The sequence below is a fragment of the Euprymna scolopes genome, chromosome 30 (assembly GCF_053919585.1).
Source record: "Euprymna scolopes isolate OS-2025 chromosome 30, ASM5391958v1, whole genome shotgun sequence".
NCBI classification, from domain to species: Eukaryota; Metazoa; Mollusca; class Cephalopoda; order Sepiida; family Sepiolidae; genus Euprymna; species Euprymna scolopes.
This window is the reverse complement of record NC_136511.1, coordinates 51,371,996-51,392,682: the sequence shown is the minus strand read 5'-3', so window position 1 is coordinate 51,392,682 and position 20,687 is coordinate 51,371,996. Positions and strand designations below refer to the sequence as shown.

The 20,687-nt window shown below is 34.2% G+C and overlaps 2 protein-coding genes across 7 annotated transcripts in view; one reads left to right on the top strand and one right to left on the bottom strand.

Moving 5' to 3' along the window:
• LOC145254511 (uncharacterized) overlaps positions 1–11,983 on the bottom strand; it is an 82,384-nt gene extending 70,401 nt beyond the window's left edge. The window contains exon 1 of the mRNA XM_080113038.1: positions 11,632–11,983. Within this exon, the coding sequence (XP_079969164.1) occupies positions 11,632–11,983 (352 nt within the window). The remainder of the gene's footprint in view (positions 1–11,631) is intronic.
• The window catches only part of LOC145254801 (uncharacterized), a 456,223-nt gene that overhangs the window by 108,577 nt on the left and 326,959 nt on the right, over positions 1–20,687 (top strand). The window lies entirely within an intron of this gene.

Below are 20,687 nucleotides of genomic sequence, written 5' to 3'. Positions count from 1 at the left end.
CAATAATTTCCCCCACTCTTTATCTGTGCCTAAACCTAAACGTAGATTCCATGAACAAAGCTTCTTTCTTAGAACTGCACGCCTGTGGAATTGTCTTCCGTTTTCCTGCTTTCCGGCTGACTACAATATGGTTGTGTTCAAGTCTAACGTAAATAAGTTCTTGATGAGCCGTTCCATATAAGTTATCAAATTTACCAAATTTTCATTACTAATGATTACTATATTGTCCAATTTCTACTGTACACTCTTTAACCCTTATCCTTGAGTGGCCTCTTGGCCTTGATAATGTGGTGATGCCTATATAAAAAAAAAAACCTTTTCAACTGCGTCGTTGGTCTTTTGGTCCAACTGGAATTATCTGTTCTTGGATGGAAGCTAGAACCTGTAGACGAATGTATTTCAACTCCAAGACGATGTTTGGTTTTATATATTTTGTATTCACTTTCCCGGTGTCGATCGCAGAAGAATGGAAAGTAAGTACCTTTACTTGGATGGTTGATTCTAGTCTCCAATTTTGAGACACGTCAGCTCCCTTCCAAGGAGGGTGGGTGGAGACAATCGTTAACCCATCCGCTCTTCTCGACGTTCAAATTCCAACTTGACTCTCTGTTCAGCCAACCTGAACACATAACAACAAACACGTCCTTCCGCTCAGCTATTTTTAGAGCTTCTAGTACAACTTGTCCATTTTACACCTCAATATGTTTTGACAACTTTTATCAAAACATAACTTCACATCTCATCTCTTGTTTACCTAGCTAGTTAGATAAATAGATAGATAGATCGAAATAGATACACATAGATATGTAGATAGATCGACAGACAGATAAATAACAGATAATTTCTCGTGTTCCACAACTATATAACATAGCGTCACTGTCAAAACATGTAGGTCTTACGGCTTTGACTTGGAAAGTTTTATTTTACTTAATTTTTAACCTTACGTAAAAATTTATTAATTTTTTCAAATTGGAGTCTGTGTCCATATAATGTCCCTTCAAAAACCTTTAGAACACTTAAAAGAAAATGAACTTTGATGAATATTTATTATTTGATGTCTAATACCTATTGTTAAAATTTCACTAAAATAGAAGTTATCTAAATTTTCATTAAGGGCTATAATCTCTTTTGCACTTAATCCGTTCGCATGAAACTAAAGATAATGCTACATTTCAGCCTCTTACACCTAGCAGTTGTGATCCAAATTTCATAATGACCGGTTAATTAGTTTAGGAATAAATTCTGCATATAAATATATATAAATATCTACACATACCTGTTGCCAGTACTCACCCAAGCATAATATATGAACTCTTCCAAACAGTATAAATATATCGAAAATGACGTCACTCGTAGTACACAAGTCGAGGTCTCGACCTCGACAATCAGTCCGGTTGAAACTGGACCATTTTGGTGATCTTTTAGCTGTAGGACGGAGGTAAATGTTTCGAGTCCTTCTCCCCTCCGGCTTTTGGGTATTACAAAACGACGGGACTACTCAGATAAGGAATTATATATAATAGGATAATTGTGCTTTAGTCTGGATTAAATATTTGGAAAAAGGTTGTACAAGACCAATGCTTTCTGACCTCAAATTATCAAGAAAAGATACTCAAAATGGCGTTATCTCAAAATCTAGTTTTTGATGGAAAATGAGGAAGAATAACTCTCTGGTGGGCGGAGAGAGAATACTCTTCCCATCGCTGCACGTCAAACTCAGCTCAAACAGTTCACCAAGGCTCTGGACAAGGACGGTGACTGCTTCACTTACTTGTACCAGGCTTTTGCGGGATTGACCATAGAGAAGTTGAAAGCTGGCACCTTCGACGGTCTTCAGATCCGCCAGCTCATCAGAGATCCAGAGTTCTAAAACTCGATGAACGAAATATAACTGGAAGCGTAGAAGGCATTCGTTCTACTAAGGCCGAAGTTCTCCTCGTTTAGTGAATCTAGCTTATTCATTCCACTTTCCAACCTTGTATTATACATATATCCCCCTCAGTGGGAGGCTGGAAAATATTGTTACTCATGTCATGCCATATTGGCGCTAAGTACTACAACTCTTGTTCTCTATACACTCTGTCTTGTTGCAAATACAAATACCTTTTCTAAACTATATCCGTGTTCGAGTCTGTCTTAGTGACCTTTCCAGGCCACAACAATATCTTTTTTTTTTTACACAGTGATCACCACTTATCAAGGCCCGGAAGCCACTCAGGGATAAGGGTTATTGCAAGTACATTACGTTAGTGTGGAGATTTGATGAAGTGTTTACTTAAGGGGGCGGTTCATTAGGAATTTGTTAACGTTGGACTTGAAGACATCCAAGTTGTAGTCCAGTGGGAAGCAGGCAGACGGAACATACAGATAAACATTACTTTTCATTAGTGTTGCTAATAAAACTAGTTACCTGATGATGCGTTAGTTAAGCGGTCAAATACCACACCCACTTTAATAGTCCTTCTTTCGAAGACACAAGTTGAAAATCTGTGCAAGTCATATATTTCAATTTGTGGATTACTTTCTTTATTCCTAGCCTTGTGGATTCGACCGTATTCAAACATATAGATAATGAAATAGAAACAGAACAAATATTATTGTCTTCGTTTTAATAGCAAGAATTAGAAGTGGATGGAGTAAGTTCCTAGAACTTTTACTATTAACTAACCATTAGAGCATTACCAATGTCGATCACAGGAAGGGTCTATTATGCATACGCGTTGAGATAATATATAGAAGTGAAAAATGGCCAGTGACAGTTGAGAACATGCGTTGATACGAGCATGGCACGATGGGTACGTGATGTGAGTTTTAAAGTCGGGCTTAGATTTGCTTAGATTAAATTCGAAGAGTATAGAGACATGTGTGTAAAAACGGTTGGTTTCCATGCTATGACCAAATCGAAAGAATGGAATGAGAATTGGGGGGGGGGGGTTAATGGATGAAGAACAGTTGAAGAGGCAGGGTCATTCAACAGAGAAAGGTCAAGAGTAATAATGTAGGAAGTGTAAAACGATGTACTGGGGCGGGGGATAAATCAAGACCTGGCCAGAGATAGTTTAGTTTTGAAGTTAATTTCAAGAAGTAGTCCAGTACATGTCAGCATATAAAACGGGTGTAAAATTGATGATGATGATGATGATGATGGAATACAATTATATGCACAAGTTGTTGTTGATGATGATGATGATAATGCAATACAATTATATCCACAAGATGATGTTGATGATGATGATGATGATGCAATACAATTATATCCACAAGATGATGTTGATGATGATGATGATGATTATGATGATATGCACAAAAGCATGTTGTTAGTAGATATTTACAAGTGTCCGTCTCAATTAAATGAAGGACCCCCTTCTTCTTCTTCTTCTCTCTCTCTCTCTCTCTCTGTGTATTTATCTATCTATCTATCTACCCATCCAAAGATGACATTTTTTAATTGCCCGCTTTAAATAAGGCTATACGGTTGGTACTTAGACATACTTGGCCCGACCAAGAAAACAAATCAAGATATATAACATTCTCGCTATTCTACGTATAAGGCCACACTTTAAAACTGTTGGGATATTGTTCCTGTATATAGAAGCTAAATCAGACAGAACACTCCTTATTTTTTCAGCGACAAAGGAACGTTCTGATTTCGAAAAGTGGGTCAGAAAACATGACTAAAGCAGCCCGTCGCATCAAATGTAATATATTTAAAACTAGCTGGACGCCCGGTGTTGCCCGGTCGTACAATACGTACATGATATTTTAATTTATGCATATTGCGGATATATTATCATAGAATCAATCCTCTATTGATTACTATATATTACGAGGAATACTTTTCCCCGTCGACTTATTCGCAAAATAAATAAATAAAAAAAATCAATAAATAAATAAAATAAATAAATAAATAAAAATAATGACACTGTCGTTCATCAAATTCCCTCTGTGTTTGTTTACAATATCATGCCAGCTGATATTTAGGATTGACGATCTTAAAAATAGTCTTTCTAATCTTATAGATAAAATAGAATTTTATAGCCTACGTTACACCGGTGTAACGAAAAATATTCCCTGTAAAAATTATTTTCTTTATCTATAAGAAAGAAGAATAACTAATTTTAAGATCGGATTTTTTCGATTTTCGATACTCGTCAGATGAATTTCTGCACAAAACATATCTAAGAACACTGCCAGAAATATAAAATACTTCCGTGTGAAATTTGCAAAAGATAGGTTCAGCCACTTGGGAACCTATAAGGAAGGAACACACCGATATAATAGATAAATAAATGATAGAGATAAATAAAATAGAAAAAAGCACAAGAGAAGTTGAATTTTTGACGGTCAACTTCAATCCCTGAACAATGCTTGGCGCGAATAAGAGCAACACGCCGTCTCTGGTCGTTAGAACAAACTTTATTGCTACAGAAATTATCGCTAGTTGATAAACATTTCGAAATACGCAATCTATCAAAAAAAGGAAAGGTTTGAGCACGCAACCGACCATAAACGGCGATATTTAGCAACAGTTGAAACAAGGATGCGCTCAAAATTCACACGTTCATCCTTGATAAAAGCACGTTCCAAGTTAATATTATTCCTAGCTTTAATTTGGACAATACGCCTAGAAATGTATCCAGGGGCGACATAATTGTCCAAACAGGACTTGAGAAATTCTATTTTGGCTCGAAGCGATATAATCTTACACTTAATTCGATGGTGAGGCCACAGCTTGCGGGCTTTGGTGAGTGTGCAGCCACCCTTTCCTCTCAGGTCCACTCTGACCCGGAGTGGTTGTACATGTTAGGGACCTAACTATGGGTTAAATAGAAACTGACTGGAAAAAATATATATTCTATTAAAAAATTTTTCTTCAAAATCACTGAATTCGACATTAAATAACCTGAAAAGGGTTGATATGCCGTAAAAAACCAAAACAACCAACCAACCAACCTTAATTCGAATAAAATGCATCCTTTCAATCTGCACGTTTAGTGCTGAAAATACGCTTCCAAACTTAAGACAAGCGAGAAAGACCGAGATAATCTCAAATAAGATATTCATTGAATCTACGCATCTCGCGATGTAAATGCTATTTCAGACTTAAGCATGACCGACTAATGAAAATCCTATTCCAAACTTAAGCGTAACAAATGGAACTGTTATTACAAACTGTTATTACAAAACTCAACCTTAACTCGACTGATGAACAGGGCGTTTTTATTTTTTTTATTTGCTACGTATTTATCGAAGTAAAATAACACACCTCCACTCAGCTTACGCGTTTAACGATGAAGAAGTGTTCGCCCGACGGACGAAGCCTCTCATAGAGCGGCAATGTCGCATATAAACAAGAAATTTAAAACCCATAAAAAATGACGAGTAATGTCTTAACAGAGATAATAAAAGAAAGAAAACACTTATAATCGTTCGTGGAGATAAGTAAAAAAAAAAATCATTGTAAAAAATGTGTTCAGAAAAACGTAGTTTAACTAAAAGCAACGGAAAATAAAATCACAATGAATTCCAAATATTTAATCTAGACTACAGCACAATTATTCCATTATATATTAGTGGCCTGGCAAGGCCAGATGGGAGACAACAAAACTAAAGCTGCCTGCCATTACACTATATATACAAATGCAGGGGAGATAACCGAAGCAGAAAAACCGAAACTACGTGCCAGGACACATCATATATATATATATATATATATATATATATATATATATATATATATATATATATATATATATATATATATATATATATATATATATAAGTGAACGTGTCTGTGTCTGTGTACATTTTCCACCGTAATAACTCTGTCAATTTTAATTCTACAGACGCGAAATTTGATATACAGGGTACTGAGGTTTGGGAAAATCTTTGTAATCCGTTTTTGGCCAGAAATTCGGCTGTTAAGTGGTCAAAGTTCAACGATTTGACATTTGAAAACTCTACCAAACTCCCCCGCCAATTTTGGGACTAGACACTTGAAATTTTAGATATAAGTTCCTTGGATATAGATCTAACTTAATACCTTGATTTGAGCCCAAAACAATAAATGTTAAGGCGTCATAATAGGGTTAAAGTTAAACAAAAATGACCTCTACGGTCTCTACCAAATTATTCAGACAATTTCTGGTCTAAACATTTGAAATTTTACATAAAGGGTATTCAGAGATAGGGCAAGCTTTTTAATCGGTTTGAGTCGAAAATTTGAGCTACCAATATATAAATGTATGTATGTATGTATGTTTGCATGTCTGCCTAAAACTTTCGACAGAGGCGGCGGATTTTCACAAGATCAGTATCGTTTTGAAGCTCGACCTTTCAGACGACAAATACCGAAAAATTGGCTAAAAACATTAATATCTTCACCCTCAACATGGCACTTTTCTACAGGGAGGTGTCGCTTTTTTCACCGATATTTTCGAAAGTCTTCCCCTCTTTTCGATTGTCTAGCCTTAATGTAAACCTACGCCACTTCCGGTTTGGCGGTGGTCGTAACAGGAAAGACGTCACGTTTTTCCCCGTTCTTTTCCTCCGTTGCAGTACGGGCTCGCCTCTGTCTTCCTAATACCACTTTGTTTTTCCTTTTTTTGCTCAACACATACCTCCAAACACCCGGGCACCTATGCTTGTATATATATATATATATATATATATATATATATATATATATATATATATATATATATATATATATATATATATATATACCTTTTTCGGAAATTTTATAAGTTCGAAATCTCGTTGAATATTGATCAAAATTTAACAAATGAATACTAGTTGAAAAGCTAATGACCTGAAGTGTGTACTGAGCTATGTGACATTTGCCGTTAAAATCGCACATTATTGTTTCAAAAAGTGGGATATCGCTTTTCTATAGTAATTTAACGTAAAATAAACACCCACTTTATGGCCACGCTTTTTTGCGGGGGGGGGGTCTGTTATTTTCTCTAGAAATGGTGTTTATTGTGGCCTGGTAAACCAACTAGCCTAAAAACTTGTTTTCAATAGGTTTTCGGGTGTGCTAAAAACGAATATCGCATTTAAATTTTCTGCAAATAAGTATTTTTTTTCCGTGTATTAAGCAAAAATGTGCGTACAACAATGGCCACCACTTATAAACATAGATAACTACCTTGCTTAATACCCGGACAAATACTTATTAGCAGAAAATTTTAATGTGATATTCGTTTTCAGCACACCCGACACCTATAGAAAACAAGTTTTTAAAGTAGGTTTTGTTTTGGTCTCCCAGGTCACAATTATCAAATAAATACCACCTCTAAAAAATAACAGACGCCTCCAATAGGTGGCTATAAAGTAGTTGTCCATTTTACGTTAAATTAATATAGAAAAGTGATCCCCCACTTTTCAACATTATAATTTCTTCATATCTTGGAAACTACTCGTTTCCTGGGATTATAACAGTTATTTTCGTTTTCATTACCCTCGGAAACCTACTATAGCGGTAATTTAAAGATTTTTTGTGGGCGGCAAGATATAGCACCTTTGCCAATATTTCAATCATAGTGATTTGTTTCCTAGTTTTGCATTATTAATTATAAAATATCTTATATTTTTTCAAAATTTCTGGCCTTGATGGAGGGGAGACTAAAACTTGCTGCTATGGTTTCAAATGATTTGAAATAACAGCAAGCGGAGACTTGATACCAAATATTTTTCATATGTTATATCTCTCTTCTTTGGTTTATTATTCTTTGATAGAAAAATATAATAAGAAGTCAAGTTCGCAAGATAAGACATTGTATTTCGCCCTAAAACAACATTTTAAGAGACCTGCAATAAAGCGATGGACAGTGGAAATTCTTCGACAAAGAATAAAATGTCATAACTTCGTGAATATCGCATGAATTTGAATAAAATTTTTGGAAATAACTAACCTTAAAGGAGTCGTTTGATGATATAATTTTCATTTTGTTGTGATGTATATTTAGTGAAATATTGATATTTTACTAATCTGCAATAAAGCGATTGACACAGTATATATATGTATGTGTGTGCGTGTGTATATATATGTGTGTATATATATGTGTGTGTGTGTGCGTATATATGTATATATAAACAGACCTTGTTGAACAGTACAAAGTGTTTCTGCTTAATCGTCTTTTTTGTAATTTCTCCATTTTTTTTACGGTCATTCCAATATCGTGGTCAAATTTGTGTGAGAAGTCCCATAGTCGTTTTCGTCCACCTGTTATTTTTTATTGTGTATTTTTTGGTAAGTACTTTCAACTGATTTTCTTCAGTCGTCTTCAGGCACTTCGTTTAAAATCTGGATGCTTTTATATGCTTCAGTTCAAATTACATTTAAGTTACTTACTGTATATATGTATATGTGTATATGTATACATGTACATGCATATATATACATATATATATATATGCATATATATATATATATATATATATATATATATATATATATATATAGAGAGAGAGAGAGAGAGAGAGAGAGAGAGAGAGGGAGTTTGTGTATGGTTGATTTTGTTTTTGTTTTTTTACGATAGAAATTCATTAAATCTACACATTCAGGAGGATATTGTTTATTGTTAGTAATGAAAATAACTATAACTTGGTAAATATTATAAATACTATATATAGTATAGTATAAATACTATATATAGTATAGTATAAATACTATACTATATTATAAATACTATATATAGTATAGTATAAATACAATATATAGTATAGTATAAATACTATATACATAGTATAAATACTATATATAGTATAAATACTATATATAGTATAGTATAAATACTATATATAGTATAGTATAAATACTATAAATATTAGTAATGAAGATAACTATAACTTGCTAAATATTATTATTATTATGAGTAGTAGTACTTGCAGCAGCAATAATTATAACAACAGCAGCAACAACAACAACAACAATAATATTTAAGATTTCACTGTCAATTTAGTGCGTTGCAATGAGAGGGCACCTGTTTGAAACATTCCTGTGTAAATGGACTGCTAATCATTACTGATCTGTAAACTAAAATAGAATATGCACACACACACACACACACACACACACACATACACACACACACACACACACACACACACACACACACATATATATATATCTGTATATATATATATATATATATAGAGAGAGAGAGAGAGAAAGAGAGAGAGAGAGTATGTGTATGTATATATATATATATATATATATATATATATATATATATATATATATATATATATATATATATCCAGTTGCAACAGGAGAGTGTCGGGTTACATGAAAGGAAATATTATCGTTTATCGACGTCCATTTCTGTTTTTTCTTTTTGTTTTAATCGTGTTGTAACGTGACACGCCCGTCCATTGCATTATGGGAAATAAGGTCGACACCAAACTGCCTCTTTTGTGCAGGTAATTTCTTTACCTATTGGGGATTGCTTTATGGTGAACGCCCTATATATATATATATATATATATATATATATATATATATATATATATATATATATATATATATATTATTGTTATTATTATTTTTTTTTTTTTTCGAAGAGCTATCACACTGGGGAGAGAAGTTTAACTGATTTGCACCGCCTGTTGCTAACCAGTTACTAAAATTACAGAGGTTTACAGAGACATCCGTTGGAATAGGCTTGTGGGCAAGCGCATCGTTGATATTTCATCGTCAAAGTTCTCGTGGATTCGTCCGAATCCCAAATGTGGACAGCGTGACCAATTTGGAATTCATTTTGGAGAAGCTAGAAGACAGTGTACGCTCTGGATATTTATGATGTCACTTTATTTTTTCTATTACTAAACTCACTTTCCTGGTGAATTATTATAAACTTTCGACCTGAGTTAGTGTTACTAAGGATACGTCTTCGCCGATCACTTCGACTATGTCCGTGTAACGTGGCAGTTTCCTTTTAACTGTGTCATTACAGTTCAAACCTCTCAGACCCACGCGCTGTCCGGCACCGCCGCAAAGGAACAAACAAATAAAAGAAGAAAAGAAGCAAAAATCTAACTTGGCATTTTTAAAAATGCAAATAAAGTGCATTTACTAGTAGTTCTTCAAAAACAACGCATTTCATTATTTTTTTCAAAGTCTTTTCGAACATACATGTGCTTTTTAAATAAATCTCTGTCTCCCCGCTACTTGATGCTGGCGACAGCCAGCGCTTTCTAACCTTTGTATTCACACGTCCATCTTGCCCGGTTGCAAATTGCTTCTCTTTTCGACCACGTGGTGTGCTTTTTTTCTTTTTTTTCTTTTTCCTTGTGATGCAAACTCATGCACACTTGCTAATTTGCATACATGCTTTAACGGCTGATGCTGCTTTTCTCACACGCGCCCATACGCGCTCTGTTACATCTGGACTATTTTTGAGTTGATAACCTTGCTTCTATCAGACTCGAATGTAGTTCTGTGCTTCCAAGTTTTACCTTCTATTATTGAGAAGGGGTTAATTTATTTCTAATCTTCTGTGGCGCCCCTACAGGTGGATACTCACAGGTACTCCCGAGCATGTTGTGGACCAAAGTGCACGCGCACCTATTTTCAATCTTTGACCTTGTGTTACATCTTCCATTTTGTGGAAGGCGATTAAATACTAACTTTGAAATAACATTTCTGTTCGAGGTCCATTATGAGTACAACTGCCCTAGACAGACTCCGTACGACCCCCCCCATCAACTGCTAAAATTTAAAAATCGTGTGATGCTAAAAAAAAAATCGTTGTGAGTACATACAATTTGTAAAGGTATTAACCCCGATTCATTGCCGGAGAGAGATAGACATATTTCTTCTCAAGACATAAAGCAACCATTTTCAATATTTCCTCCATCATTGATCCCTCGGCATTATTTCTCCGTTTACCCCCTACTTCCATACAAAAATTCATATCCATCATAAAGTGACAGAAAAACAAGACCGTTAAAAGAACCCTTTTTATTGTTTATGATTTTTAGGCTTTGTATAAAAATACTATTATGCATTCGTATCACAAAAATAAAGAAAATCAAAACTTTTGTAAATCGAAAATTATGAAGTTAATTTGCATTACAAACAAGTGAAGCATGCATGGTCCCCCGTGAGTTCACAGTGAAAGAGGCATAAAAAAATGACTAAGTTCAGCGTTTGCTCCCCCCCCATTTAATCCCAGGCGACGTCAAATCCTGGTAAAAATAAACAAACGGTGCAGATTTAAGCTTTAACATATGTCAATTTGAGTTCTGCACCATGCAAAAAAAGAAATGACTAAGTCCATTATTTGCCCCCCCATTTAGCCCCCAAAGTCCTCAAGGCCTTAACATATTTAAATTTGAGTTCAGCACCATGGAAAACTGCTAAATAGACATATACAGAAGATTTGGGAAAAATATGGTAAAATAGTCCCAAAAATGGAGTGTTTTTATTAGCCCTAAAAGAACCATTGGGGCACACCCAAGAGTTATCGTGAAGTATAGACAAACAAAATTATATAGAAATCAGTTACAACTTTTCAGACAATTTTATAAAAATCCAAGGCATCAGTTTTTTTTTTAATAAGCACAAAAGTGTTAATTTTAGCCATTTTAACCTCAAGTTTTCTACGCTACTGTGACGACACTTACATGCCTTGCTCGCAACATGCGTCCAGATGCTGTAGTCCAATGGATTCAAATCTGGTGATTGCCAGGGACAAAAATCCTTCAACCAAAAATTGACGTTTTCCTTCAACCAGTCCTGAACAATCTGGGCGGTGTGCGATGGTGCCCCATCTTGTTGGAAGACATAATTGGACTTTTTGACGACCTTCTTGATCCAAGGAAGAAGTTTTGTCTTGAGGATATGTTTATAGTCACGGGCGGTAAGCCGGTATCCAGTAGGGAACCGCACTGGAGGCATCTTCTCACCATTTGAAGAAACAACTCCAAACATCATAACCGACGCCGGGTGTTTTGACATTGCGCACTTCAGAGACATCTTGACTGAAGGACACTACTTTGTCATTCTGTTTATTCACGACAGGATCGACGGTGAAGGTTTTTTTTTTTGTCCGAAAAAAATGATGATTCGGTTTTCATGACTTTTATGTTGTTGATAAAATTCTACTGCGTTCAAAGCGATTCTTTTTTTATCCCAACCGTCAACAGGGATTTTCTTATCATTTTCAAGCTCTTTTCAACCTTCTAATTTAACAGCCCTCCTGACAGTGCACACCGAGATCCTCTTCATATTAGCGAGATGTGTCATTTTAAGGGATGGGTTGTTCTCGAACGCCTTTTTGATCGTCTTGCTCTTCACAACTCGGGGTCTTCCTTTGAGGGTTTCTGCGTTGGTTATACGGCGTGCAACTCTATGCACCGTCATACGACTCGCATTAAGAAGCTTTGTAATGTATGTTATTTTATGGGACGCACACAGTAGAGCAGCAATTTCAATTCTTTTTGCTTCCATTTTGATTGCGATATCAAATAATTGTACAATAAATGCTAATATCACTTGATTAAAACACGAACTTTAATCTGTAATGGAGAAACAAAACTTGGATATTAAAATATTAACTTACAAAATACAAAAGTGCAACAGGACCAGTCCGGTATTTCTAACAGTTTAGTGGCAAAAGATTTATCCATCTCTCGGTTGGAATAGAGTTTTTTGAAAAGACATGACATAATCTGAAAAGAAATAATTATTTTTAAATTATCAGGTACTTCAATTATTTAACTATATAATTTTTTGACTATATAATTTTCCCCATAGGGGTAATATTATCCCTAGTTGAGAACCTCTAACAGAGAGCATGCTTCCATTATCAGATGCTCAGTTTAAAAAACGGAAACTCTTTGTAGTATACACATATTTTTGATAAAAAACCCATTGTATTATTTATTTTAAAACTCTTACACTAGCGTGATAACATCAGCATCTGAATGTATTGCTTTGATTGAATCTTTTTTTTTATTTTAAAATGATTTTTTTTACATTATGGGGGCCGCTTGAGGATAAGAGTTAATGTGTGTATTGCATTCATTTGGACAGTAGTGTTATAACCGTTTGTAGTGGCAATTTGGTATAATTAAATTATTTACGAAGACGGTTCAATAAGAATTTGTTTACGTTGGGCTTGAAGACGACGATATTGTAGTCAGCTGTAAAGCCGACCAGCGGAACAATGTTTCACAGGTGGGCAGTTCTAGGAAAGAAACTTTGTTCATGGAATCCATGTTTAGGTTTAGGCAACGATAGGGAGCGAGGGAATTTATTGATAGTAATTTTGGCTAGACGAGTGTTTTTTGTGTGAAAGATTGGCGAGAGGGACACAATAGATTGGAGCTCAGTCGAAATTATCGTCTAGCTACAACCACTCTCAATAGCTTCATACTCTGTCTCTCTCCCTAATCAAATTTAAACGAAACTTCCATGAGCAAAGTTTCTTTCCTAGAACTGCCCGCTGGTGGAATACAATATCACTGAGCTGCGTGGGGTATATTATTAACTAACTATAACACGGTCATTTTCAAGTCCAATGTAAAGAAATGTAATAATTAAATTCTGCCAAATCACCGTCATCATTACTAGTCATCACGATGTTGTCTCGCCGTATCCCTTATACCCATTTAACCATCAAGTATTCTGTGAGCCTTAATCAGCAGTGACTCCTTAGTATATCTAATATACAAAACTCGGTATGACTGTATACCTATTGTTATGAACTGTAGTATTGTCGTGAGGTATATTATTGTGTGTGTACATATTATATATATATATATATATATATATATATATATATAGTCTTTGAAGTTTTTAACCTTTAAAACTATACAAAAAAAGTAAATAAAAAATAAATAAAAAATATTTTTATCATTTGTTAGAAAACCATCTAGTCAGTAAGTCATTCAGTCACCTGCAATCACTGACTCAACTCGCTCTCGAATTTACTATAGTACTAATAATTTATTTTTTAAGGGATCATGAGTTGTTTACCATGAAACCCTGTTTCGGGGATTTAAAAACAAAACAGTATATTACATTATGCTAACAAAACAAAACCAAACAGTATATTACATTATGCTAAAATGAAAAGTAATATGGTTAAGATTAAACTTAGAAAAATAATAGAACTAGTTGTTAAAACGGGAAAAGAAAAAGACAAGATATTCTAGTAAAAAATATAATAAATTTATAACCTTAAATATTGCAGCATTACAGATTTATATATAATAATGTTAAATTAATTTTTTTTTTTTAATTCTTAATGCTGCAATATTTTAAGTTATAAAGTTATATTTTTTTGGAATATCTTGGCTTATTTCTTTTCCACCTTTAAAAACTAGTCCTTTTACTTTTCTAAGTTTAATCTTAAGCATATTTCTTTTCATGCTCGCATTTTCCTATGTAATCCATGATTTTTCCAGGCTTTGGTTTGTCAACAATCCATAAAAAAGTTATTACCAACTTCTTAAATTGACTAAATAAAAAATAAAAGACGAAATTAAGTAAATAAATAGTCTGCAGTCAGTATTGGCCAGCGAGCCAAGGCGAAAGGTCGGTTGGCGAGTGAGCACAGTGACAGTGAATTATCAGCGATAGTACAGCTGAGCGACAGATCGGTACAGCGGTGTATTATTAGTGACAGTAGTAGGTGAATCGACCTAATCGTGGCGACAGGACGAACAACGCATGCACGCAACCAATGAAAACATTGCAAGGAGACAATATATATATATATATATATATATATATATATATATATATATATATATATATATAATAGAAATGGTAATTAATAAAAACTGAAGAAAATGCTCAATACTGTTGTAGAGCAAATATGCGTTTTATTTTTTATTACCGTATCTTTCTGTTAAGTTACATTAGTGTTTCAGCTACCCGGCCGTTTTATTTGATTTCCTCTGCTGGTAGTAATAATAAAACAATAAATATTGATTACTAACAGTAAAACAAAAATCTATAGATCCTCACCCCCCACAGACACAAGTGTGGTTTTTTACCTTTGAGAAAACATGCGCATTTAACATTGTGTTTTTACGGTAATCGAGGAAAAACAACCATTCTATAGTGAAATATTTAGAAATTTATAAAGGATCGGAGTCGGAAATTAAGTAATGAATCAGTAATTGTATCGAAAGTTTTGCCATTGTCCCATTAAGCACTAATATATATATATATATATATATATATATATATATATATATATACATATATATATATATATATATATATATATATATATATATATATATATATATACAGGGTGGCCACAAAGTCACGCACCAATGTTAATTAAAAAGTTAAAAAAGTTATAGTAGTAACATTTATTCAAATTCAAAGTTCTTTACAAATAAATATTAACATTGGTGCGTGACTTTGTGGCCACCCTGTACATACATATATATATATATATATATATATATATATATATATATATATATACACACATACTCTCACTCTCTCTCTCTCTCTCTCTCTATATATATATATATATATATATAATAAATTCCACAGCCAAACAACGTCGCAGCTCACAAGAGCCATGACAGTCAAAGAACCGGAAGTCCAAGACTCGAGTTTCGCCCTCATTTGGGCTCATCAGTTAGACACATCCGAACTCAGGATTCGAAACCCGAGCCTCTTGCATGCAAGGCAAGCACTCTACCAACTGAGCAAACGCCCTGCACACAAGAATTCTATTAACCAACACAGATCAAGCAAACCGCGCCGAAATCCGACTGTGAAATGAACCTACCTCGTATCGACAAGGGACGCGGTCATCCAACCAGCTAATAACCCCAAGCCGACGTCTCACAAGTAGGAGTTTCAACTCGAAAGGACGATGCCATCCAGCAATACTAACCAAGCGAGCAACTTATGATAGGATTTTCAGAATGTGAGAGAATGTATATAATAAATTCCACAGCCAAACAACGTCGCAGCACACAAGAGCCATGACAGTCAAAGAACCGGAAGTCCAAGACTCGAGTATATATATATATATATATATATATATATATATATATATATATATATATATATATATATATATATATATATGGTATTTTTTAGAATGCTAGAACCATGCAGGAATGTACAGTCGTTGTGAAGATGAATAAATAGATATATGAATAAAAAATAATTCAATTTTTTTCTTTTTTATTTATTATAAATAAAAAGGAAAAAATATTATATGTATATCATATATATAGATGTTATTTGTTTTTGTTTTGCGATACTTTTTGAATATATTATATATAAAAATATATTGAATCATTTATTATTCATGTATTTATTTATTTATCTTCACACAACGACTGTACATTCCTGCATTGTTTTAGCCTTCTAAAAAAATACCTTTTATTCTCATACAATGCTTCAAGCAAACTACGACATACTTCTTCATTGGATTTTTTATTTTCCACCAGACTATCCATTCATGTATAATCACCTTTTTCTTCACCATATTCCCTCTGCTTCATTATTTTTTATTGAAAATAGAGCAGTGTTTTTGCAACCGCGTTAGTTTGACATAGTATGAAGAAAGTCGTTAATGTTGTAGTCGGTGTATTTATAGCTATTTGTTGCACATGTAAAGCCGTAAAATAAACTCGTTGTCCATTTTCTAGATTACTGCTAAGTGAACAATAACTGGATTTCGTTCATGTATGGGAAATGAAAGAATTCGCCATACAACTTCATTGCTGAGTTTTTTACGCGTAATATCATCGATTACAGACATAAATATCAGGCCGAAAAAAAAAGCGTGTGTATTCAAGAACAAATGATATAAATGAAGTTTTTCGGGTATGCTGACAACAAATATCGCAGTTAAAGTTAGGCTGATAAGTAGGTTACCATATAAAAAATGTTATCTAACATATAAGCTAATGTAATTTATTTACAGTCGAGAAATTTACGACTTTTTTTTCTCACTTTTTTGAAGGAAACCCCAACAATAATTTGTCTTCCAATTGCATAGTGTATTTTGGCGAGAGAAAAAAAAAAACTTAAAAGAATAATGTTTTTATGTCGCAAAGTATAAACCAGTGGTTCTCAACCTTTTTTTTACTCATGGACCCCTTTTCCCTTCTTTTTATCTTGGCGGACCTCTTCATAACTATTGGTCGTAAGACAATCTTCTATTTTTCACTCATATAAATTTTGAGGTTTTAATAATCAAAGAAATAGTATATAATTAAGCTTTATTTTTAAATGAAAACTAATTTAATGCAAATAAAGTATTCTACAACAACTATAATAATTACGATAAGTTTTGTTATGTTGTGCCTGTGGACCTCCAGAAATATTCCATGGACCCCTAGGGTCCATGTGGACCCCGGTTGAGAACCCCTGGTATAAACAGATATGTTTGTTAGTTTAATGTTAAAAAATATAGATACTGATGACTAAAGCGACGAATATCCTTGGATGTACGCGATTCTTTCTTACGCACGTAACAATTCTAACAGTAATCGAGATTTTGCGGAACTTCTAGAACATAAGAACTTTATTACTTATCCATTTAATTACTTGCGAACTTTTATCCTCTATCTTATGACGTTTCGGCAAACTATTCCTCTGGCCTTCGTCAAGTGGTTAACTGCGATGGGATAAGAACGCTGGAACCTCTTAACTGTATCATCAGTAATTACTGTCTTCCATAGTTGTTGTTGTCTCACTACGTTTTTGGCGAACTAATTCTCTGGCCGGGTTTGGGTAGGATAATAGGCTGCAATAAATAAATGGATAAATAATAAAAATTATTCATCTAAAAAAAAAACAAAAAAAAAACAATTAAATAATATACGTAATTTATTTATCATTATTTTTAAAAATATATGTACCTATTTACTATGCCTCCCCACGGGACAGAGTTAGACACCAGGGTCGTTTTTTAACGTGGAGAAAAGGTACAAAAATAAAAATTGTCTCAGTCGTGAAGGATTTCTCCTCCACCGAAAGAGAACAAGAAATAGAAGTGCAGCATCTGGAGAACAGATGGTATTTATTTGCTCCCCCACCGAGCAAATTAGGCACAAGGCCAATTTTTAATGTGAGGAGTGAAGGGAGGGGGAAGGGAAAAAGGGGACCAGCTCCCGAGAGGTGGGAAATGGGAGCTGGTTAAAGGTCAGGCATGTGGGGTTGCCCCCACATCTGGTCTTTGCTAGTCATAGCTAGTCATAGCTTGCAGTATCTGCCGGAACAGATGGTATTTATTTGCTCCCCCACCGAGCAAATTAGGCACAAGGCCGATTTTTAATGTGAGGAGTGAAGGGAGGGGGAAGGGAAAAAGGGGACCAGCTCCCGAGAGGTGGAAAATGGGAGCTGGTTAATGGTCAGGCATGTGGGGTTGGCCCCACATCTGGTCTTTGCTAGTCATAGCTAGTCATAGCTAGTCATAGCTTGCAGCATCTGTCGGAACAGATGGTATTTATTTGCTCCCCCACCGAGCAAATTAGGCACAAGGCCAATTTTTAATGTGAGGAGTGAAGGGAGGGGGAAGGGAAAAAGGGGAACAGCTCCCGAGAGGTGGGAAATGGGAGCTGGTTAAAGGTCAGGCATGTGGGGTTGCCCCCACATCTGGTCTTTGCTAGTCATAGCTAGTCATAGCTTGCAGTATCTGTCGGAACAGATGGTATTTATTTGCTCCCCCACTGAGCAAATTAGGCACAAGGCCGATTTTTAATGTGAGGAGTGAAGGGGAAATGGGGACCAACTCCCCGGGGAGTAGGGGAGCTGGGTAGTGACAATTGGTATGAAGGGTTGCCTCTACATTGACCAAGGTCTTATATGTGGGGTCGCCCCCACATATGGTCTTTGCTTGCAGTATCTGTCGGAACAGATACTACACTTTGATCTTGTCCCGAAAGCCATGTAAAAAAATATGTAACTAAACGGTAATAGTATAAACGCAATAAAGTCAAACAAGAAAACACGCGAATGGTAAAAAAAAAAAAAGGTTTTTATGCACGTGGCTAGTCACAGTCGTTATTTTTCGGAATTGTTGAGACATAGAAATTTGAATTTTGGTTGCATTTCAAATGGTTAGCTTTTGCCGAGAAAAACGATTTCGAAAAAAAAAAAAAGAAGTTTTTTTAATATTGTAATATTTTTTTAATTTTAAATATATAAAAACACGCGTGGATTAGATAAAAATGCTATCGCAAAATGTTGAGGCAATCATTCAGTAGTTTATTAGATTATCGATTTCGAAGAAACATACTTTTATTATTTTTAATATATATATATTAATGTGTGTGGTGTCTGTGTATGTGTAAATTAAATAAACATTAGCAAATCGGTGTACGTTTTTAAGACGTTAACTGTCTTGTTGGAGGGGGGGCAATAATATTTATATAATTTATTTATAAAAGTTATACATATGTATTGAGCACTTTTGAAAAAATACTGTTTAGCTCAATATATTTGAACTTTATATATATATATATATATACATACATACACACACACACACACACACACATATATATATATATATATATATATATATATATATATAATTTGGAATTAAATTTGATAAATTAAAAACAAATACAACAAATTTATTGTTCGACAATGGAATACAAAAAAAATAATTTTTTTTCCCTTAATCCATGAATTTTCAATAAATGACACTTCTCATCAGAGGAAATGATTTTAGTAAAATAATGATTATAGTGAATCATAAATTTTGCTACTTACCACATAGATTGAAAGACTAAAAAGCTTATATGAAATGCCTAAAAGAAGCTTAGATTAAATAGGATAATCCATGGCGTAGTTAGGTTCAGTGAAGAAAAATAGAGGCACAATGTAAGATCTAAGGCAATGATGAAAGGTATAATCCTATATATTTTGTATATTGAGTGTCTTTATCCGATTGGGATTGTCTTATACATAATTGTATGTGTGTGTATGTATGTATGTATGTATGTATGTATGTATGTATGTATATATTTTGGGGTAGAGAGGGCTCCCGTAAGCCGTGGTGAAGGCAACCTTTCTAGGAGAAGCAAATCTCTGATTTAAAAAAAACCATAAAGCGGAAGACCAGTACCCGCATTAAGCTGGTCTGCAGTTTAATTTGTTGCTGGCTATCTTGCTCTTGCTTGTTGCTGGATCTCAACATTTTGAACCGAGAGAGAGAGACTTAGCTGTCGTACAAAGCTAAGACTCTGTAACATCATATTTGTATAGATACTCCCTCAGACATTTGTGCTCATGGATTTTAAATGTCTGAGGGAGTGGCACTCGTCTGACAAGACGTTGTAATATATATATATATATATATTTGTATGGATTTAAATTTTACAATATATATACATTATTTAATATCTGTTAGTCTATGTATTTCCGGTTGTATCTAGATATTTCAATTGATATTTAAGCTTATACGTATTCATATATGTAATTATCTTATCTTTGTACGCCTGTATACATAATATTGCATAAGTTACTGTATATTTGCTGACGCCTCAGCTAATTTAATATTCATATCTTGATGTAAAATCTTGCCTGTGTGCGTATGCGTGAGTCTAAGTATATGTTTTGAACGTGCGTGGAAAATAAAAAAGCCAAAAAACAACGCAAACAACCTAAGTCTTCGTGAATATAAGCCAAATATTTTCGTACATATTTGTACAGCTGTTTCCTTGGTGGATGATTTTGCCAG